Below are 23,678 nucleotides of genomic sequence, written 5' to 3' on the forward strand. Positions count from 1 at the left end.
TACCTGTTGTCTGCCAGAGAAACTTGCTGAAAATAGAAAAACAAAAATGAATTGAATATTTATATTGAAGAAGTACAGAATAGCATAACAGCTAAACATTACAGTATTAAGAATATCTGAAATATAGGAGAGACACACATTTGACAAAATGTGAGAAAGATGGTTAGCAGAGACCAGATCTCAGGACATTTCCCCTCCTCTTGGGCTAGACAATCCTGCTCCTTCAAGTTTTTTCTTCTGGGCTCTCTTAGCTGCCTGACTGCCCAGCTTTAATATGTGTGTATCCACCCAGATAAGCTTATAGCTTGATGGTTAAGACACTCTCCTGAGAAGTAAGAGATACAGATTTGAATTTCCTGTGGCTGAGGAGAACCTAGAACCTTTTTCTTGGTTGGGTGCTGTAGCCACTTGACTACAAGAGGTACATTATGTCACTGTACTGCATTCCAAAATGACAGTGGACTGCCGTGCTGATGCCTCTGGCACATCACAGAGTGGGGACTTAGTCAGATTTTATGCATCACCCAGCCTTAATCTGGACAACAATAGATTTGGAGTGCCTATATGGTTTTGTAGTCACTGCAATGAACACAGATGCCTAAATTCCATATAGGTCCTGTTTATGTGCCTATGAGAACAATCATGGTCTCTCATTGTGCCTCTCAGCTCCCTGTCTCTAAAATGAAGACACTAGTATCCTCTGTTCCACTGGGGTGAGACCCTGAGCCGCTACAATACTACTGTAATTTATGTACCTAACAGAGAAAATAAATTCTGCAAATAGCTAAGTGCTTTCAAGTCTCAATGAAGTTGTAAGGAATTCATGGCCTTGAAAAACTCGTAAGAAAGGCTCAATACCTGACAGGAGCAGGCTTGCTGGCATCTGTTGTAAGAGATACTTAATATCAATGGTATATTTAAGAGACAGCTTGCTGCAAAATTATATGCATTCAGTTTATAAGAGCAATGCAGATTCAACTACATAAACCATACAAGATTCCCTGCTGTACTAGAGATACACTATTACAAGACTCTCATTAATCATAATACCACGGAGACCTCCTTCATTCTGGAATAAGTCAGCTCTTTACTGCAATAAATTCTTCAAGGATGGTCATGGTCTGCATACTATGGCTGTGCGAAGATTCAGGTGCTGATTCGATTTGGAGGAGATTCGGCCCAAATTGAATCAGGAGACCGATAAAAAGGTCTGAATCAATTTGAAGCTCTCCGAATCAATTCAGAAAAGATCTGGAGAACTTTGGATATTCAGGCAGTCCCCGCTCACTGCCACAGGGAGCTGGACTCAGACCCCATGCTGGTAAATAAGGGGTGGGGAAGCGGGGACTGGAGGAGGGGGGAGGGGACCATGTGTGGACCACTGCTAGCCCCATCCCCTGCCTGCTCCTACCAGCCCCCTGAGTGCTCCCCAACCCCTGCCCACTCTCCCAGCCCTGCCCCCACGGCTGCCCTGCCTGTCCCCAGCTCCCAGTTCTTTAAAAAAGCTCCCACTCACTGGCTCCTACACCAACCTCGGGGCTTCTGGAGGCTCGTGGCAGAGCCACCCATGCAGCACGGGCAGTGGGGGGCAGCGGGGATCACCTTCCCCCCTCCCCAACCTGACAGGAGCCAGTGAGTCTGGAGCTTTTTTTTGTTTGTTGTTTTTTAAGAGTGGGGAGCTGAGGCTGGGCACAGCAGCCATTGATGGGGCTGGAAGAGTGGGTGGGGGTTGCGGGGCTCATGGAAGAGCTCCCCATGCAGCACGAGGCAGCAGGGATCACCCACCCACCTGGCAGCAGCCGGTGAGTGGGGGTGTTTTTCTTTTCTTTTTTTTTTTAAAGACCTGGGATGCTGGGGCTGGAAGAGCGGGCAGGGGATGGGGGCTCATGACAGAGACCCCTATGCAGTGTGGGGCAGTGAGGATCACCCCCCACCTGGCAGGAGCCAGTGTGTCTGGGGCTTTTTTTTTTTTTTTTTTAAGAGCCGGAAGCTGAGGCTGGACAAGGCAGCCATTGATGGGGCTGGGACAGTGGGTGGGGGATGGGGCCTGCCTGATTTATAGATTCAGCTAATTTGGCAGCGGCTGAATCAATTTGGGAGAGTGATTCGAATCAAATCAATGTCCCCTGAATCGGCCGAATCCGAATCTGAAATGTACATTAGCTGCTTCGCACAGGCCTACTGCATACCTCTATGGAATAAGTATTCAAAGAGAAATATTATCTGACACTTTATTTGTCATATCAAGCCCTCTAACTTGATCTCTAATTGTATGAATTTGATGCAGGAAACTACAACCAGATATTTTTATCTGCTTTTCACCAGAGAGGGCTTCATTTCCCCAGAGAAAATTATTTTTTTTCCCCCATAGGTATTCATTTTTCTCCTTTACAGTTAAGACAGCAGAAAAATAAATGTATTCCTAACTATAAAAAAAGGTCAAAAAACATCTTATCTGTTGAGAATAATGGGCCTTTATCATGGGCCCAAGGACCAGTTAATGTCATTAAAACAAACAAAGCTTTCCCAACAGATTACATTCTGGCTTCCATACTTCACTACAGAGGGCCTTCCCTGAGGAACTGTGCTTCTATTAGGTTTTATTTGTCAGAAACAGCAGCTATCATGAGATTGCTCCCAGGCTCCTCATGTCATTAACACAATCCAGGAAAATTACATATTAAAAATGGCTGCACTTTAACATTAAAGCTGTAATAACATTACAGAAGGCACTTTTTCCCAGCTTACCCAATAACAGTACCTCATTGTACATGGTAAACATTCACAAGTGTTCAAGCGGAATGAACTCAGTTAAGGAATGAGTAGTACTATTTATGTTACTAATAAATGTCTAAATTAGTGGTGGCCAACCTGTGACATGGGCAGCTGGAGTACTTGGCAAGCAAGCCTAGGACACTAAGTTAAAAGACGAGTTGGTGACAGGAAACTGGAGCAGCAGCTGAGGAAGGAATAGGGAATCGGGGTTGGTGACAGTTTGACCCCATGGGAGCTGTGGGCTGCTGAATTTAGTGTTGCCACAGTGGCTATTTATTAGAACGGCACTATTTCACACTGGGTACGTCTACACAAGATGTTTACTGCACAGTAGATTAATTAATTAGCTCAGCAGTAAACATCTCATGTCTACACATACAGTCATATTAGGCTGCAGGAAACTAATTAACCCTGCAGTGCCACATGTAGATGCTGACATGGCTGGCTGCGGCATGTAGGTGCTTCAGTGTGGGCATTGCCTGCCTGCCAGCCAGCCCTGCACCAGAGCATCTCCATGCCCCAGGAAGCCCCTCCACAGCATGCTGAGCCAGGTTGGAGCAGCCCCAGGCTGGCAGGCTGAACTCCTGGTTCCCATGACAGCTGAGGCTGCTCCAACCTGATTCATCCCAGGTGCATGTGTAAATGTGGCACCCAGGAGCAATAAACTCCAGTGTGATAAGAGGGGGAGTTTACTGCTTCACCTTAATAGCACATGTAGACATGCTCACCATGGACTTAACTTGTGGTACACTTCCCAAAAGGTTGGCCACCACTGGTCTAAATCCTTGACAGTAAGATCACCAAAATAGGTACCTGTTTATGTGCTAGTTGACCTGCACACTGCTGAGCACAAAAGGGCCCCAAAGCATGTCTGGAATGCCTTTGTATTACCATACTAGCTACAATAAATAATTAACAGTGATATGTTTTGATCGGGAAATTCAAGGCACTGTAATATCATTTCCTAATTATATTACCTATTGGGAACCATAATAACATAAGGCTCATTAAGGTAAGGGGAGGAGAGGAAGAAAGAGAGAAGTTCTGAAAGAAGAACCACTTTTCACCATGCCCACATGCTCACTGGGGTGGGCAAAAAGGAGGGCAAGGATTCTTCACAGCCCTAGATACCTATTCACAGGGGCAGTAGTATCAGCAAGGGAAAGGATGGAAAGACTAGCTGCATAATCCATGGCACAGGGTGGGGTGGGTGCAAAAGAAATTAAATCAAAGAACAGTAGGTTCTTTGACCGTAATAAAGACAAAGAGAAAACAAAAGAAGAATGAGGTCACTGTGCAATGAGAACAAGGCAGAGATGTAAAGTAATACAGGCATGAAAAAAGGTACAGTAAAAGCTCTGTTATCCGGCATCCCCCGGGAATGGGGGGATGCTGGATAACAAAATATGCCGATTAATTGAGAGGCCCAAGTAGAGGTAGTACCTGCATCAGACCTACAATTACATCACTGTGCGTTTGCAAAACGCATCTTTGCCTGTTTGGGCTGCCGCTTCTCCCACCATGTCTAGGATGTCACCACCCCTCCCACAGGCCCTGTGGGCCCTGCCGGACAGGGAGGCAGGCCCCGCACAGCTTGCTATGCCCCAGGCTGTGAGGGCTTGGCAGTGCAGGCTGGTTTGTCCCAGGTCGTGGGGGCTCGGAGAAACCAGAAGTGACACGGTGGGCACTTCTGGTTTCATTCTACCTTACAAGCTGGCATGCCAGTTAACAGAGCATGCCAGCTTGTAAGGTGCCGGGTAACGGAGCTTTTACTGTAAATAACTATTTCATTTCAGTCTTCAATAAAGATGATGTTGACCATTAAGGACAAAGACAGGATGCCCAGATTCCTTATGGAAATGAAAATGAAAGGAAAGCTCAAATAATTTACTGTACACTTAATCTGAGGGGAAAATGACCAGATTATCTCTATAACAGACTTCTAAAACCTCACATATGTAATTGTAGGTCTGATGTAGGTATTTTAAATAAATCTACTAGATGTGGTATAAGGTGCAGGGGCAAGACGTGGTTGGCAACTGAAATACCACATAACAGAGGGCATATATGACTGGAGAGTAACAAATATAATGCCATATATTTAAGTGGAGTAGGTGGGGAAACGACCAACGCAAAACAGGTTCTTTGGTATGAATTCAATAGTATGCAATGCTTTAGAACAAATTTTAAAGGGAAAAGCAATGGAAAATAAGATAAAATACAACATGGTTTTACCAAACATAGATGAAGCCAGACTAATCCAATGTCTTTCTTTCAAGGTACTACCCCCAAAAAGACAGAGAAATGGCAACACTATTGTACAAGGCTCTTGTCAGACCTCATCTGGAGAATTCTGTACAATTCTGGTTAACTGATTAGATCACCCACTGCCATCATTAGACGTTCCGGGAAACTGCAATTCATTTAAAGTGCCCTTTGAATTAGGGTAATTATACCATTGCCAGGACACCTGTCCCAGTGATTCCATTAGTCTCTTCAAATGAACACTTTCATCCCAATTTCAGACCCCTTTTCCCCACCCCCAGCTGTCAAGATGAGAAACTGATAAGATTGGTACCCTCCCTCTTCTAACATACTCTGCTGAGTTCAGTGACTGAAACTGTTGTGTGTGCCAGACAGTGACGGGGAAAGGGAGGCCTGTTCTATTTGGAGAGTCAAGGAATATAGTCACTCTGCTTTGGACCAATGTACTTGTTGCAAGTCATCAGCCATCATCTGCAGCAGGGTAGACACTGAAAAACACACTTCGTGAAGGATGCATAATAGATTATTTTCAACATTAAGTTACCATCCTTCTTGACTTATTCTTTAACCTTCAACTACCAAACTGTATTCTTGACAGATATTTGACCATGTTTTAATTCTGAAACCCAAAATTTACTTTTAAGTTTTATGATCTTAGCCCTATTTATCCTCGTATACTTTTGAATCTCCTCCAAACATCATAAATAGAGCTTAAATAGAGCATACACATATTGCACCAAATAAACCAAATCTCAAAATGATGTGATTTTAAAAGACTGAAATAGAGGTCTCCAAAAATAAGGTTTATACATAAAACATCAGCTGAAAAGTTTAACTTAGTGAGCCTTCATCAAAGGGAAAAATAAAAAAAGTACAGTTGATTATTTTGCAATGAATTGAAGGTGAAGGAATATAGTGTGCAAATATTTAATCAACAGTAACATTTTAAGAGCCCTTAAAATCTACCTGTACTTTAAACAAATTCCTTAAAAGGAATTCGGTTTATGGAGAAAACAGCACTGATTGAACCCCCACAATGGTAACTGCTGCAACATCAGCAAAACAAACTATGGTTGTATTGACACAGGATGACAGCATGGAAGTATTATAATTGGCTTAGTCAGGGGTGCTCCCTTGCTGCCAAATTTCCAGACCCAGGGGGAGCCCAGTGGACCAGACAGCATGCCCCTGCATGTTAAATTAGATATGCAGAGATGAGGTGGTGTGGGACCCAATCCCAGCACTGTCTCCTTGAGGGATCTGTCCCATGGACCAGCCCTGGCTGCTCATCTGGCCCACAGATGAGCACCAGTACATTAAATGAAGAGTGTACCAGTAGCACCTGAGAAGCTTACATTAGTGTGGGAACCCACTGTTAGGGAACAGTCCTCCTTTCACAAATTGCACTCCACTTGCCCATATGGGAAGGGCGTGGAAGTCATGGTTCTCACCTTCTGCTTCTTTTGGGACTTTGAATGTTGCACCACAGACATTAGACTTTTCTCACTCCTTTTCTTGAGGGACAGCATGGACTAGAACTGTGGGTGTCTCTGACAGAAATCTAAGGGAGTTGAAGGTCTTTCTATTCCCTCTGTGCCTAATTAAGGGCCATCTTCAAACTAGTTCCCATGTTTACATTACAGTTGCATTACAGGCCTTCACAAAATGAAAAGGGGAGGGGGTGGTGGGAGGAGGCAGGCATGGGAACAAACTGCATTCTCCAGTAACAAGACATAGGTAGTTTTCTGGTCTAAAACCTGAGTTGTCTTTAGCACCACAACTAATTAATGGTTTCACTGGGAGTTGCTAGAGTTCAATGCTTCTGAGAATCAGGCCCTTAATTGGCAATGTAGCAGGTTCTGGCCAATTATCTAGACCTAATTCAAGACCCCAGGGACAGCTGAAACAAGCTGCTTTTTGCAAATACTAATTCGTTTTCTCAAAATGTGTAAAATGCATCTCCTCTGACACAGTTCTTAAAAGCCAAGCAAAGTGCATATGAAAGATAAAGGGAATGTTTTAGTAGGGTTCAGTGGAGTTTGGGCAACAAATTCTGAGTGCTCTGGAGTGGATCAGACACAAAAACTCAACATTTTTAATGGTTATCATTATTATGGTTAGATAGTTCAAATACATTATTGAATTACAGACCTCTCAAGCATTTCAGTCCTGCTTAGTTAATACTGGAAACAAGTGTATGAAATGTTATAAAGAAGGACTTGCCACAGCATCCTTCTGCTCAGAGCAACAGAATAATGGGACAGAACCAAAAAGACAGCTATTCTGTCCTGTGTGAGCTACAAGGACTCTGACTAGGGAGAGGTATCAGCTGATCCAAACCACCCACCAATTTTGATTTTTTTAACTAATGCTGATTCAATTTTAATTGCTGTACACTTAAGTAGAGAGGTGCTATATGCTGTATTATTAGCAACATTATTTCTTCATGGGGTTATTTTGGTGGTGAAGATAAGGGCCCAATTTTGTGAGCTCCCTCATACAAATCAAGAAAACTCAAAGCCACTCAGAACTCCAGGAGCTATCCTCACTTGTGGCATAAGTCAGAGAATCTGGCCTTACATCTCTTTTTCCTTTTTGGAGAATCAGAACATTAATTTGTGATGCAGTAGGCTTCAACTAACTACCTAGAACAAACTCAAGACCTCAAGGGACAGTTGAAACAACATGCCTTTTGTAAGATACTAATTTGGTTTATTGAAATGTGTAAGGTGCATGTTAGAATCACAGAACCGTCCCTTAGGGTTGGGCAGGATCTCAGGAGGTTATCGAGTAACTCCCTGCAGGACCATCCCCAGCTATATTATCCCAGGCAAGGCTTTGTTTTCCCTGGTCTTAAAAATCCTCTTCTCTGATGTAGTTCTTCAAAGCCAAACAGAATACACACTTCACTTACAGTAGCCACACACTTCACTTACAGTAGCCACATTACAGTGAATAATTTTCTTTTAAAGTATAGGGGTATTATTTTGTTCGGCGTTACTTTATCACTTGCTGTGCATATTGGGCAGTTTCAAAGAACAGGATCACACTGTCTATACATCTTGGCAAGTCATCTTATCACTGCTAAATAAACTTCATTTTTCTTAGTCAATATACTGCATATTTGTAAAATAATCTTCAGACTCATGTTTGATACTGTTCTGAGTTATCTTGCCAGAGGATGACAGGGAGAAAGAAACACAGTAAAATGTAAAAAAGACACTGGTTTCATGACACTTAATACTTACAGCAGCAAGCTGGAAATGTGCTGTTGATTTGTTCCATGACATCTGTTAAATCTGTGCTGGTATCGTGAGGTGGGACTAACAAATCATCTGCACCTATGCCAACAAGATGAGCAAGGAATTTAATTAGAAAAGAAAAATGGACAAAACAATATGAAAGTCATCCCCGTCCAAAGAGGTAAATGCTCCTATATTTAAATCAAAAAACTCTACTTGACGCCTTTGTAGTTTAATGTACTATAATTGCTTATTGATAATTGCCAGTCTTGGGGGAGGGAGGTAGATGTTTAAATAATCAATTTACAGTTGATCTCATTTCTCTATTATTAAGCTTCAACAACTGCGCTTGAGATTTAATGAAAGGGAATTGACCCCATGAAGCAGGATGTGAGAACTTACTGTTAGATTAAATAAATCATTCTCTCATCTTGTTGAGAATAGTTGGCAGCTGCACATTTCATATTCCAATCTATTTTCAAACAATTTGTCATGTTATTTCCAAAGCAAACACATCATAGAGTTTTGTTTTGTTTTTTATCTTCCAGCAGTCTTCATTCAATATGAATCAGCCAGTCCATCAGTGCTGAAATTCTTTTTTTTCCCCTTAAATGGATGCTTAAAATTAACCCACGGAATGATTACGGAATTCTGGATGCTCCGATTTGAACACCATTAATTGATCAATGTGTGACAATAGCATAAGAAAAGTTCAGAATATATGTCAGTATAAAAATAAAATCTGGTAATATTCTTTGAATAGTTAACATAACAGTACCCAAGTAACAGAAATCCAAGTATCTGTAATTTGGGCAATTTGTAGACCAGGAATGGTATTTTCTCATTTATTTTTAGTAAAGATTAATCTTGTTTTTCTTACTGAGTTTAGTTTCTCCCTAATTTTCAAAATGCAGCAATCTGCAATACTTCCCAATCACCATGGCAAATTATTAAGGTTCCAACAGCATAAGATGTAAAATAACCTCTTAGGGAAAGATCCTTCTTAAGGAGACTATAATATAGACTGGCACAACTTAAGCCCCATTAGGGGTGTTCTGTTTGTTTTCATCAGCATGGCAGTAGAAGTAGCGCTTCAGAATGACATTTACAACACGGAAGCTAAAAAAGCCCAACTCTTCCAATTTGCTATCTCTACATGATGAGTAATTTTGTCACTTGTCCTCAGACTGAGGATGCATAGATCTGCTGTGGTTACATCAGTCTAATGGGAAGGAAGACTGTCATCAGTGCATGAAAGATCTGCATCAGTAATTCCCCTGCTTGAAACGCAAATGACACTAAGGCCCCTGGCAGAAGTTACACTGAAGATGTGATTAACCACTTAATCATGTTTTAAGTAGTAACTTGACCACACATTCATGCAATTAATAGCAAAATGAAACAAGGAATAAGCTCCAAAGTTATTACACAAACTATGTGTAACAGATTTCATAGACATTCAGGCTGAAAGGGACCCTGAAGGATCAGAGTCCAGCCCCTTCCCCAGGGTCAGGAAGTCAGCAGGGATCACTGGATCCCAGCAAGATAAACTTCCAAAAGGGTCTTGAAGGTGTTCAACGTGGATGCTTGAACCACCTCCAGCAGCAGTCTATTCCAAACCTTGGGGGCTTGGTCAGTAAAGAAGTTCTTCCTTATGTCCAGCCTGAAACAGTTGCAGAGGAGTTTGTGACCATTCGACCTTGTCAACCCTTGGGACGCTCTGGTGAGCAGGGGTTCCCCCAGATCCTGGTGAACACCCCTAATAAACTTATAGGTGGCCACCAGATTGCCCCTGAGCCTGTGCTTTTCCAGGCTGACGAGTCCCATGGCTCTCAACCTCTCGTCATAATGTCTGTTATCCTGACCTCTGATCATGCGCGTGGCTCTCAAGCTTCTCCACATCCTTTTTGAATTGTGGAACCCAAAACTGGACTGAGTACTCCAGCTGTAGTCTCACCAAGGCCGTGTACAATGGGAGAATGATATCCCAGGATTTGCTTGAGAAGCATCTATAGACGCAAGCCAGCGTTTTGCTTGCTTTACTCGCCGCAGAATCACACTGAAGGCTCATGTTCATCTTGTGGTCAATCATGACCCCCAAGTCCCTTTCATTTGTAGTACTAACAAGCGTAGCACTGCCGAGCTTATAAGCATACTGCAGGTTTTTCCTCCCAAGGTGGAGAACCTTGCATTTTTTGGTGTTGAACACCATCAGGTTGTCATCTGCACATTTCATGAGCCTGTCAAGATCTACCTGGATTACCCTCCATTCCTCAGGTGTGGATGCTTTACCCCAGAGTCTGGTGTCATCAGCAAACTTGGCCAGCCTGCTTTTGACACTGATGTCTACATCACTGATAATAATGATGTGGATCTGTCTGTGGCAATAATTTGTGGCTGGTTCCCATCATACCTTAAATTGCACATGTGGCCAGGCATCAGCTTTTCACAATTCCCAGCCTATGAAATTCATGGGAACCCTTGCCTCCCAAACATCCCTGAGGCTGGGAGCCCTGATCAGCTGCTGCTCCCAGCCTTGGGGGTGCATCAGCTGACTGGCTTTCTACTTGCCAGTGCATGGGAGCCTGGGATCCCCCTGCACCAGCAATATGACACGATGAGGATCTGATACCTGATTCCTTAATCAGGCCTCTTGCCACGATCATTGGGATTGCAGATCAGATCTCATGGTGCCTTTAAATTAATGTCTGCAAGGGGCCCAAAGAGGATGAAGGGCAAATGACACCAAACAGATTATCACATCTTGCTGACAGAAGTTAAAACTCCCCTTTCTCCAAATCACACCACTCTATCAGTTCTTCTCACTGTGTCAACCCTGTAAACATTTAGTGCCCACTGCAATAAGACTTGTGCAAGTCTGGTCCCATTGTACATTTTTAGTGATTTCACACAGGTATAAATAAAAATAGTGGCAAACATTTATGGACAAATCCAGAGTAATATGATCAAAGTACTGACCTGACTGATGAAACTGCGAGCTCAGATCCTGATCAAGTGGAAAACTGAGAGCAGAATGCTGCGGTGATGTATAGGGAGAGCCTCCATTTACTCTGGAATCTGACTCAGGCTAAATTAGATTTAAAAGAAAGAGATTCATTATTACAGCAATGTGAAATTCTCATAAACTGTATGCTAAGTGAATGTGCATGGATACAGGTTGCTCTCTTTCTTCCCTTCCTCCTTTTATGTTATTTCTTATTTTTTCACTGATTTATATCTGCTCCACTGTGGGCTGGTATCTGCCAGTGATTCTCAGGCGTGATGCTGGGGTACCCTGGGGGTGACGCAAGATCCTTTGAAGAGTGACACAGGAAGCATGGAGATTTAAGCCAGGGGTGAGAAGACAATCTGATAAAAGGAAAGCTCAGCCTTCAGGCATGAGATAATAAGCAAATAAGGAAAGGCTCAGTCTCTCCCAATCAAGCTGCACCCCCATCCTCACTGCTTTCCTCCTCTGCTAGGAGGTAAGCCCCGTAATAAATTAGTTTTTGAAATGGGGTGCCACTAAATTCACAAAAGTTATGGAGGGGTGCCTCAAGTCTGACAAGGAGTGCCTTGAGCCAAAAAAAAGTTGAGAACTTCTGGTCTCAACTACTTTTTGAATGAACTTGTTAAACAGTTTGATTAGATCTCACTGGTGAATCCAGATGTGCAGGCATATGTGTGGTTTGGGGCACTGCAAACCTCTTTACAGCACCACAAACTGCATGAGTTGCACCTTACTCAGTGCACGGTGCTGCTAATTTGCAGTGTCAGGGAAAAATTTTCAACCAGGATTTTCCCTGGAAGAAGTGGCACAAACCATGCTATCTGAAGAGCCATTGAAGAGCCCCCATACTGAGGCACACTGCGCCCCAGCCAGCCAGGGAGCAGCCAGCCCAGGGCTGCCTGCTTCCCAGTCTCGAGGCACACTGCCCCAAGCCAGCTGCCCTGCCCAGGCTGCCGAGGCACTGGGTCCCTCAGTGCAGGGAATGGCTCTAGGTCCTGCTAAGGCAACCTGTGCCCCCACATCCCCCAGCCCATGGAACAACAGGAAAATGTGTCCTGCTGCAAAGCACACAAGCAGGGGCAGGCACTGCGGCACAAACAAGCAGCACAAATTTACCACAATTTGTGCTGCTGCAAGGGCATGCCCCTGCTCACGTAGATATGGCCATTGGGATCAAAATTAAGCTTCAGATAGCTCCTTGAGACTAAAGCAGTATTTGGCTGTGTGCTTTTTTGCCATACGGGTAGATCCAAGACATGATAATTACTAAAAATATTGGGAAAGATTTTGTTCAAGCACTTCCAAAATTTAATATTCAAAAGTGACTACTGTGAACAGTTCTAGATATACAAAAATCAGGTTTTTACATCTGAAGCAGGTTTTCAGCCTTCACATCTCTCTTTGCTAGCATCTAGCCTTTTGAATGCAAATTACTCACACTATCTAACAAATGTCATATTTAATTAAACCTTAAAAAGCAGCCACTGAAGTTACACACAAAAAATTAACTTTTTAACATTCTGATTTTGGAAACAGTATCTATACTGAAACAGTATCCAAAATGACTATAAATGAGGTTCAATCAATGCAGGGAAAGCCAAATATGTAAAAACAATTAACTTTTGTTCTGGAAAAAACCCCACTCCCCTTTCCAACTCAAACATTCACTTTCCTCACACAACTTGAAGATTAAAAAAAAAGAAGAAAACCTGAAAATAGTTCAGCAATGCAAATTTTTTCACTTTCATATTTAGTAGAAATTAGGAAGAAAATTTCCCTTGGGCACTTCAACCATATGGCCTTTCCCCTATCCAAGTCTCATCCTTTCTTCATTAGGACAACAGTAATTCCAGTTTGAAGAAATAAGATTAATCAAGAAATACTTATTTGCATTCAGGCAATAAAGAGAAATGAAAATACTTTCAGATTACTTAAGTACTTTATTACCGAGAAGCTCCCATGCATTGTAGCTGCATATTAAGTAGATAAGTCACTTGCTACTCACTGTCAGGTCTACATGCATCTAGAGGGTCTAGGTAAAATCAGTTTTGCTGCTCTAAAAAGAGGGGTCACTCGGGGAAGGCTGGGATAGCTTCAAAGTTATCACATAACATTGTATACAGACAACAATCTTGGCTCAGGTACAGCCTAGAATTGTACTGGCCAGAGCTTGAAATAACTCTCATACATTAATGGAATTACTTCATTTAGGACAACAATTTCCTGAACGACAAAGCCAGTAGCAGGGCAGAAGAGCAGACTTGAGATTAGAAAGCCAGAGAAAATATGAACTGTCAATACTGCTAGAATTGTGCCTCAATTCAGAGTTATAATTGTGTCCAGAAAGGTTCAGAGAAGGATACAGAGGATTAGTATTTTGACCTGACTTCATACAGTGTGTTACTATGGCAGTAGACACTTTGGAATTAAAGGTATAATGGGGTCAGCCTAAGCCTAATAAGAAATTACAAAACCAGGATTTATTTAGGATGGAATGGAGATGTGGATGGACCCACGTTATAAGGCAAAAGTGAAAACTGATTTGTCCCTCATAGGTATGCTTTCATACTCAGAGAACAAGGGAGTTTGCTTAATTCAAAGACCAGCAAGCTTAGATCAAACAGAAGGAGAGGTCATTGGTTGGTCTATGGAACCCACTGGTACAGAAGTTGAGAATCAAATATTGCAGCTGCATTTTAAACAAGAAGAGACTTTTTAAAAACCAAGACACAACATTTGAGGCATGCATACTTTTCTTGAATATACAGATAAAGGTAACCAAATCCATACTTCAAGTGATCACTGCAAGAAAGTATATGCCTGTTTTGAGTACACTACTGCTGGTGGCATAACTTAGGCAAAGCGGACAGAACAACTGCCCTGGGTACTGACTTGGTGATATGGGTGTGGGGGAGTGGAGACAGCATTCTAGATTGAGCCAGTTGTTAAAAAAATACATCTTTTAATCAGAGGAGCAAAAGGGGTTCAAAAAAATCACATTCCTACTGATATGGAAACTTGGGCTCAAAATGGCTAAAGGTTTTTTCCAAGGGTACAGAGTACACTGAAAACGCCAAAATCCCAGCTCCCAATAAATGGTGTACCCACAAGATCCGAGTAGTAGAACAATTAAATGCTCTAACCTCTCCTCCACTGGCCACTCACATGCGCTGCAGAAAATTTCAGACATTCATATTTGAAGCTGGCAGGAAGTGACAAAAGTCAGATACAAAAATAAGCCCAGATGCTCCCTTGTGCACGGACTGCTTTGTGCCAGGCTGCTGCACAGAGTCAGAAAAAACATTGGGAGAGGAAAGCTCCCATCTCTAATTTTTGTAAAGATGGAAAATGTGTTCATATGAAAAGAAATAAAGACAGAAGGTGCAGACAGCGTTTTCCCCTGAGAATCTGAAAATTCGGAGGCAATTTTATGGCAGACTGGAACACCTATTACAGAGCACTCCTTGCATTTGTCTTTTCTCAAGAGTGACCTAGGAAGAGTTTAGAGCAATGGTTCTCAACATTTTTAGACCTGAGGTATTCCTCTATAAGTGAATTGAGCAGCACCCCACTTCAAAAACAAATTTATTATAGCGCTTTTCTGCTTCAAGGGGGGCTGGGGAGGAGAAAGAGCCACTTGCAGGCAACAGCCTATGACATGACTCAGCGAGTAGCAGGGAGGAGGAATGGCTGGAAGGAAAGAGCCTGCACTTATCCCACAGGAGCCTGTGCTTATGTCTCCTGGTGGTAAGAGACTCTTCTCTCTCTCTCTCTCTCCTTCCCTTGTTACCTGCTGCTGCTTTGGGAAGGCCAAGGAGCCACAAAAACCCTTCAGGTGTCCACCTTATATATCTCAACTAGTGACAACTCCACTTAACCAGCTACAGAACAAGGTAATCTCTTCCTCTGCTTTTTAACAGAAAAGTAGAGACTGTACTCCACCCTTGTTTTTCCTTAGGGGATGATCCTTCGCTTCTAAGTAATCTAGTAAATTCTAAAAATGAGGCAGACCAGAATGCTTGCTGCCATCTCGGTCTTCCTTGCTCTGTGTGGAGAGCTGCTGTCTCGCTCTCATGCCCCTCTACTGTAGCCACCACTGTCCCTTACCCCTTCTTGCTAATTCCCATCACCACTGACTGCTACAAGTGATGACATTTGGTGGTGAGAGAAGCAGCAGCTGCAATAAGTGAGCATGTGAAAGACAGCAAGGAGGGCTGGGATGGCCACAGGTGAGGCTGCAGCAAAAAGTGGAACAAAAGAATGAAGGGGAACACACAGAAGGAGGGGATCTGGGGCACCCTCTCTAGGTCAGCACTTTTGTCAGCATCTCTGCCTTTATTTATGCTGCTGTGCCACAGTCCAGATGAAATCAGGTGGCAAACTGGGATCCAACCTGTGGGCCATAGATTGCTGACAAGGAAAGAATCATCACAGTATTTAATGTCTCTAGTAACAAGGACATTTTACATTTCTTGGAACCTGCAGGGGCTGAAGAAGGAAAGAGAATATTGTTCTTTAACATGTTGGTGTCAAAGCTGCCACATGCTAGTTCTGTTTCACCTTCCTGTTTGGCACTATAATCAATCAGGAGGATAAAAATGACAACATTGTGTGACAGCTACCGATCTGCTGGGCTTCTTATAATAAAAATAGCATGCTTTCATCTGAATTGTGACCCAAAATAGGTGACTACATATGTGAATGCATATGCATATTCCTGTTAAATTTACTCCCTGCAGAGTTTCCCCCAGGGCTTGCATACACCAATCAGACTATTACAACTGAGCAGCTTTTAAGTTTCATGAGTTCCCTCCTCTTCCCCCTTCCCTACACATCTGCATCTCTTGGAGAAAAAACATCCCAAATGATTTCAGATTCACTGACAGGTTATTAACCCAAATGACAATCAGAGAGCTATACACAGTATCTAGGCAGCTGAATGAAAGGGAGAGATTTGCAGTTGACAGAAGACACTGAGTTAAGTGATAGCATAAAATGGCAGTTTTGGCCAGGGATAGATGTAAATAGGACACCATTAGTTTTTAAACAACTACTAGTGATGGCTATAAAAGAAAAACTGACATTCAGCCTAATGAGAGTTTTCCATGTAAATTGTCCATCTCATCAGCAGAAAGAATGATCTTTAAACTTACACTATAAAGAAAAAAAAAACAGAGTTCTTTGAGGAAATGGAAAAAGTTAGGGAGAAGTGATAAATAATTGGACTTCCAAAGAGCCTTTGATGAAATTCTTCACAGAGACTACCATAGACAGTTGGTAGTGGCAAGCTGAGAGGTTATGTTTGGTCATTGGCCAGGAACTGGTTGAGAGAAAGAAAACAAACAGGAGGGATAAATGGCCAAATCTCAGCCTGGAAGGAGATTAATAGTGGGATGTCCCAATTATCCACTAGGACTAGTGGTACCTAATCAATATATTAATGAACTGGAAATTCACAGCAAACAAGTTCAAGGTACACTGGATGGTAACATTTGAATAAGTCATGAACAATGACAGGTTCTAAACAAATCTTTCAGGGGGAAAAAAAACACCAGGACATCCCTGTGGGCTCTTCATGAAAATATCTGCTCAATGTATAGTGGTAAAAAAAAAAAAAAAAAAAAAAAGCACATATTACAAAAGCATGGTGAAAGCTACCAAAGCATTATATACACCAGTGGTCCTGCACTTAGATTACTGGACTCTGTCCTGGTTCCCCCATCACCAGAAAGATTCAGCAAAACCAGAACTGACTCAGGGAAGGGTTGGCAGAGTGATAAACACGGAAGTTTCTCCTAATGTTCAGAGAGACAAAAGACAGACTGGTTAAGTGTGAAGAGGCAAAGAAGAGGTGACTTATGGCATGGAAAAGCATTTACTTGAAGCACTAAGAATTTCTAGGGACTATGCAGAGCCACAAAAATGATGCCTGATGTGTGTGTAGAGCCATTCAAGTGCCCTTTTGTCCAGAGCACTACAAAGGATGGCAAGAGCATGTACTGCTGATGCTCCACAACCATGGGGGTGGGACACGCTTGGCAGGGGCACCCTGCTTCCAGGGGTTTTTGAGGGCAGCTAAGCAGAGCAGAAAACGCCAATTGGCTGGTGACACAAGGACCACACCTACCCAGGGACTTCCTCCTCGCTGGGAGTATAGCACCACAGCTCCCCGAATCAGTTTCCATTCCCTGAAGCTCATCTGTTATGTTCCTTCCCCAGAACTGATCCCCGCTGCCTGCATGCCATAACCAGCTCCTGATTCAGCAGCGCAGGGAAGCCATGTGCATGCTACACTCCTGCTGGGACAGAGTCAAGGCCTGCCACCTCTTATATGGCAAGGCTGTGTGCAAGCTGGTACGCAGCACCAAACATGGCCGTGAAGACCTGACCAAGGCTCTGGTCACAAGTGTTCTTCAGCTCTGCTCTTTGTCCCCTGACAGCAACATGGCTGATGATGAGGACAATGTCACACTGGATATCATGCAGGTTTGGGTGCTCAGAGACCACTTTTTAGACTGAGTACTGGTTTCTAGGGCAAGCAACAAGAACTGGGGGCACATCATTCTGGGGACCTGAGATAACAAGCAGTGGTAGGAGAATTTCAGGATGTGCCAAGCCAGCTTGGAAGATAAACCCTCAACCCTTGTTTGACAGGATATTAGCATAAGGGTACCCCTCACCATGGAGAAGTGAGTCACTATCATCTTTTGGAAGTTCACAATCCCAGACAGACTTTGGTCTGTTGCCAACCAGTTCAGTGGGGGCAAGTCCACAGCAGGAGAGGCACCGTGTGAGGTGTTCCTAGATATCCAGTGGGTGCCAGCACCCAGCTTCATCCACTTCACCACCCACAGGAGGAGATTGCTGCCAAACTTGCAAAGGTTTAACCAGCCAAGTGTTCTGGGGTCACGCATTGCTGCAACCCCTTAGGCCCAAAAGTTTGCCAAGAACTTTTTTCCAAATACTCATTTGGTCTAATAAAAGATATCACATCTACCCAGAGAAGCTTAACTCCCTTAGCCTCACAGCACTGATAGTGCTCTGCTTGGTTCTGGGCTTTGCCTAAATGCACAGAGCCATGCAAAGCACATCTGCACTTCCAGCAGAGATACCTTTATGTGTCATGAGGCTGTGCTGCTACCTCAGCTTCAGCACAGCAGTACTCAGCAATCCCTTTCATCCAGAAGCTAGAGATATATACAGGACAGGAAGAGACAGTTATATTCCACAGGTTATGTGAAGTAAGTTACATGAGGTAGATTCATGCTGTGTTCCCTGGCTGGTAGCACAGTGACGCTGCCAGAGTGATTCAGTTTGAAGAATCAGCAAAACAGTCACCAGAGTCAGCTCAAATTGGGCAGTGCTCTGGGAACAGTCTGCAATCTGCTCCCGTGTGGACTGGGAAGGACTGTCTTCTACATAGACACAGACAGATCTGAGAAGCAAGTCTGCATGGCAACATGTGTGCATGGCTCCACATTCCTGGGACAGCAGAGTTCAACATCAGTTACAGACAGACTTCCTGGAGCCATGGCCGACTGAAGAGCAAAGCATTCTGGGATGCTGGAGGACTGAGTCATGTCCAACAGCATCACATGCAACTGTACAAGCATTAGACACAGTGCAAAAAAATGTCACGCTGCCAAGAATTTCCTGTTGGAAAGAGGAAAAATTTTGTGACATTGGCCCCCTTTTCTGTGTTACAAATTGCCTGTATGGCTATATGTTCACTTTTCACAGCACTAAACAGGTGTATTTTGCACTACAAATGTAAGACTTGTCTATGGCTATAATGGGTTTAAAATTGGGAATGGTATAGTAAAGGTGAACTGTGTTTGCACAGAAAACAAGACACAGGGAACACCTAAAAATCAAAAGGCAAAGCTAATAAAACACCATCATCACTGCTGCTGTTCTTGTTTTGTCCAACACAATTTACCTTCAAAGCCACATGAAGTTTATCAGCTTATGGTTCCAAAAGGATTACACAATTATATGACTAATGAGCAGATCCACCATTATATTAAAAAGAATAAAGTTTTAATGGCTGGAAATGCTCTTGCTTTAAGACATAAGCCAATTACTACCTACTTTGGGCTCAGCAGAAACTTCCCCTGTGTGCATGTTATTATTGCTCATCTTGTTATTATGAAGGTTTTAAACCTTCTTCTAAGCACCTAGAAACAGCCACTGTTATATTAAATACTGTCCAGATGGATCATTGACATGAACCCTGTGTCAGTTACTATCATCATTTCTAAACATTTAAGCCATTTGAGGATGGTAAAAAAATGTCAGGAAGACAGCAAGAGCAGATGAGGTCCTCCATCAGCCGAACCAATTTATCACCAGGGAAGATGCATTTTAATACTCTTGTATCTTTAATACTCTTTGATTTCTTTTATTACTCTTTTATCAGAAGTACCTGCAGAAACTACATGCATAGGTCAGACTTCTTCTTTGACCTCTCTTCTGGGACTGCAACATGGGTGGGATAGTTCCACAGTATGGGGACATTTGTTTTATGGGATGTGAAAGGCTGGTTTATTAGGAACCAGCTGAGGACACCTATCTGGCCCATGAGGGACTAGGAATATGTGTCACACTGAACTTCAGTTTATCTGAATCAAATCTGAAAAAGAACAGTGATGCAAACTTCTGAAGTCATCCAGATTCCTACAGTTTAAATAGAAAAACCAAGCCAGTCCTTACAAGCCAATTCTTTCTCTAGCCAGGTAAAATTTTGCAAGTGATACCAATACAAGTGAGTCCATGTTGCAAGATGTAAAATAAGATCCCAAACACCACTGAGATTTGCAAGAAGGCTGCATCTGTCACATTCAGTTGTACCTATACTGCCAGGTACATACATGATTCAAAAGAGCTAGTGGAGGAACAGTCTAGTTTCCCAGGCTTTTCTTTGGAATTATCTTTTCCATTTTAAGGCCAGGATGCTTGATGTGGTCATCTCTGTCATTGTCACTCTGAAAAAGGTGCGGTGCCCAACTTCAGCTATAGGGAGCTGTGGACTAAATGGATGCATTGTGTGGCTGAGATGAATGGTTGTAGGAGGGTATATTTTTTTTTTACCTTTTTCAGTTACTTTGAAAACAAGCACTATACTTGTATGTTGTTGCCTGCATTGTGCTGAACTTGTCACAGATGTTTCTTGAGTTTCTGGAAAGCGAATGCCTTGATAGTAATGCCACATGTCACTCATTATCAGCATCATCAGCTGTAGTTTGCCTGTTGCCAGACAGCTGCAGGGTGCTAAGAACCCTTTGTCACACAAAATGGTCTATTTTAAGAAAAAAATGGCAGGGAATTTCTGAAGATCGTTTTGCTTCAGTTTTGATTTTGGCTATTACAAATATATCTAGAAGTGAAAGTAAATATATACACACTTTGTTGAACCCCTGTGTGAACACTGAGTGCACTAAAGTAAATTGAAATGTCCACTGAATATGTGTTTGCAGACTTGAAAGCCATCTCATCCACACCAAAGTTTGCAGAGGGTGCTGCTGTGTGCCGTTGTGTATTTACCTGCTCAAGTAGCTGCCGTAACCGGTGAAGCTGAGACTCCAGTTGCTTATTGTGATCTTCCAATATCTGCATTCTGGCCTCCAGGCGACCTTTATGTTGCCTTAGGAGTTTGGCCTCAGCAATGAGCTCAGCATCTTCAGAAGTGTGCAGAGGAGATACAGCGGAGTCCGGGGGTGACCCGAGAGGGTTTATGCTTTTCCGAAGATGCTGTTCCTTTAGTTGTTCATATTCCACCTGCAAGTTCCTAATACAATTAATGAGGAAAAATAGGGAAGATTACATTTCATGACAATATATGTGGAAAAGAAATTTAAAATCTCGTCCCTAATCTAGTAAATCTTTTCATCATCTGCATCTATGAGGTTTAAATAGCTTATCCTAAGATGCCGTCTGAACTCCAAGTGTATGATAACAGCAGCACAGAGATGTAGGAGTGAAACAGCTACTCACTGAAAGGAAGAGTGTTTACCCAACCCCAGGAGCTTTGTCTGCAAAGAGTTGTGTTGCTCAGAGTGTTTGATTTTCCAACTCCTACTAGAATCTCTGACTTCAGTGATTCTTTTGGTTCTTCTCTCATTTTATGCAACCATGATAAAATGGCTTGTTTATGATTAAAGATGACTTAAAGTTGAGGTACAGAAAGGGAAGATGACCAGACCTTTGCTCTTCCTCAAGGTCAGCAATGATGCGCTCCAGCTCTCCCCGTTCCTCCCTTTCCACTGACTTCAGGATCTGAGCAGGACTCTGAGGTTGGCTCACTGGTGATTCTCCTCCCAGAGTTTGACAGTACTGCTGGATAAGGGCATGCTCATCTTCCCTAGAGTAATGAAGCAACATAGATGGAAATCACTCACACACACATGCCACTAAGCTAACAGCTCTGCTAAGTTTGTCTTAAAAAAAAAGAAAAAGATGGCTTGAGGAGAGGTATGTGAACTGCCAAGAGTTTAGGGTATAACTCTTGTCACAGCTGTGTGTGGGTGAACAAGATACATCAACATTTTGCTGACTTGTTCCTGACAAACATTCTGCAATTTAAAAAAGATATATAAACACCACAACCTAATACATGAGAAAGAAACATCCTTCTGCATCATTCTGGGGCTAATTTATTTGAAACGCACAAGGAAAGCACAATAGCTGTTGATGTCTCTATAAGAAGCAAATAAGCCAAAATCCAAATGGCTGAAAAAGTGGTGAGTCAGCAATGACCGATTTCAAATGCCTTAAAGTGAAAGAGAGAGGGGGAGAGACAGAGGGGGAGAGAGAGAGAGAGAGAATGAGAGAGGGAGAGAGTGTGAGTGTGCGCACAGGCACACCATGTTGGTTTTTTGACAGCTGTTGTATCTTTCAACAGTAAATAGCTGGCACCGTGTCTCAGGCAGGAGAAAACAGTAAGCCTCATACTCTACCTACCCTGTAAAAGTTACAAACAGCAGTGTTCACAGTACTTTTCACATGGGCAGAGGTTTGAAAAGTTGCCACAAAGAAAGGCAGATTGGGGGTTCTATAGGGTGGACTGGCAGTGACATGAGAAGGAAGGAGACACTGGCTGGAACTGGTCCCGACTGTGGAGTTCACGTAAGTGATACATCAGGTTCTTGAGGGAAGTACGAGATTACTTCTAATGAATACAATCCATTCATGTTTAAAATAATTAACTTGTCTTGCCTGTGGTCAAAGGAGAAATTACTTGAAAGACCTGAATGTCTCAGTTATGGCTAGACCATTCTGTTGAGCCTATTTTTCTACATGCCCACTCTTTTTGTACCCTATGGGCACGTCCACACATGCACACACATGTGTTTGCAGCAGCTCAAATAACAGCAGCACGGATTTGTGCCAGAGACTTGTGCCTCAGCAAGTGCACTTGAACATGCATCTTGGTGCGGGGCAAATTATGCCACTTGAGGAACACTGGCCCTGTCCAGCTCCTCCCAGATCTTCAGCCAGGAGGAGCTACAGGCTCCAGGTGCTGGCCCCAGTGGTATAAAAAGGTGCCGTAGTGGGCAGCTCAGGGTTACTTGCCCTCAGGATTTTCTGAGGCCCAGCCAGTTGGTATCTGGGGACACTAGCCCCTTGTGCCAACTGGACTGCTGAACCAGCCCAAACCTGGAGTGGCCCCTGCACCCTCTACCCACTGTATCACTCTGGCAGTGAAGGCTGCTGCCTGGCTGTGACCTGCTGTCACCTGAGACAGCATCTGCCCCCTTGAACCTGAGGCCCCATGGCTGCGTTCCTGCCAGACCTAGACAGGGACCACAAGGCTACCTGAGCTGTGGTTTGGGCACTGCAGCAGAGCCACCTGCACTCCTCAGCCAGCTGCCAGTGGGTTGTGGCAGCACAGTTGATCTTCAGGCGGCACTGTTGTCATGTCCCCGCTCTGCCATCTGGGCAGATGTACTCCTTGTGGTGGCCCACTTCAAACTGTCAAAGCATGTCCTCCTGGCCCCAAATGGCCAGGAGGTCAGCCACCTCATCTGCCTTCCAGCTGGATCCCCAGTGCTGGTCCTGGGTAGGCTCCTCTGCCTGGGTCCTGCCACTTGCCTCACCAGAAGGGATCTTGGTGTTCCGTTTGAAAATTGCAAAATCTCTGATAAAAACCCCAAATTCTCGTATTACAATACCCAAAATCCATGATCTTCCATGATTAACATGAAATATCGCTATATAGAGAGAGGTCAGTTCAGCAATGTTTTGTTGATATATTTACAAGTTTAAAGCATTTTGGAAGCCTACCAATGCCTCTATCATCATAATAAAACAAATTCTAAATATCTATACACTTTGGTGTTTGCTTTTGGGTTTTTTTAATCATAGAAAAATCAGAGCTGCCCCTGCCC

General features: G+C 43.2%; 1 protein-coding gene across 5 annotated transcripts in view; it reads right to left on the reverse strand.

Moving 5' to 3' along the window:
- The window catches only part of UTRN (utrophin), a 541,506-nt gene that overhangs the window by 4,093 nt on the left and 513,735 nt on the right, over positions 1 to 23,678 (reverse strand). For all 5 annotated transcript variants that reach the window (XM_019550130.1, XM_019550131.1, XM_019550129.1 and 2 more), the window contains 5 exons: positions 21,494 to 21,652; positions 20,836 to 21,079; positions 11,262 to 11,370; positions 8,289 to 8,381; positions 4 to 26 (listed from right to left, as the gene is read on the reverse strand). In XM_019550130.1, the coding sequence (XP_019405675.1) occupies positions 4 to 26; positions 8,289 to 8,381; positions 11,262 to 11,370; positions 20,836 to 21,079; positions 21,494 to 21,652 (628 nt within the window). The remainder of the gene's footprint in view (positions 1 to 3; positions 27 to 8,288; positions 8,382 to 11,261; positions 11,371 to 20,835; positions 21,080 to 21,493; positions 21,653 to 23,678) is intronic.

The sequence above is a fragment of the Crocodylus porosus genome, unplaced genomic scaffold (genome assembly GCF_001723895.1).
Source record: "Crocodylus porosus isolate Cpor-Errol unplaced genomic scaffold, CroPor_comp1, whole genome shotgun sequence".
In the NCBI taxonomy this organism is placed as follows: domain Eukaryota; kingdom Metazoa; phylum Chordata; order Crocodylia; family Crocodylidae; genus Crocodylus; species Crocodylus porosus.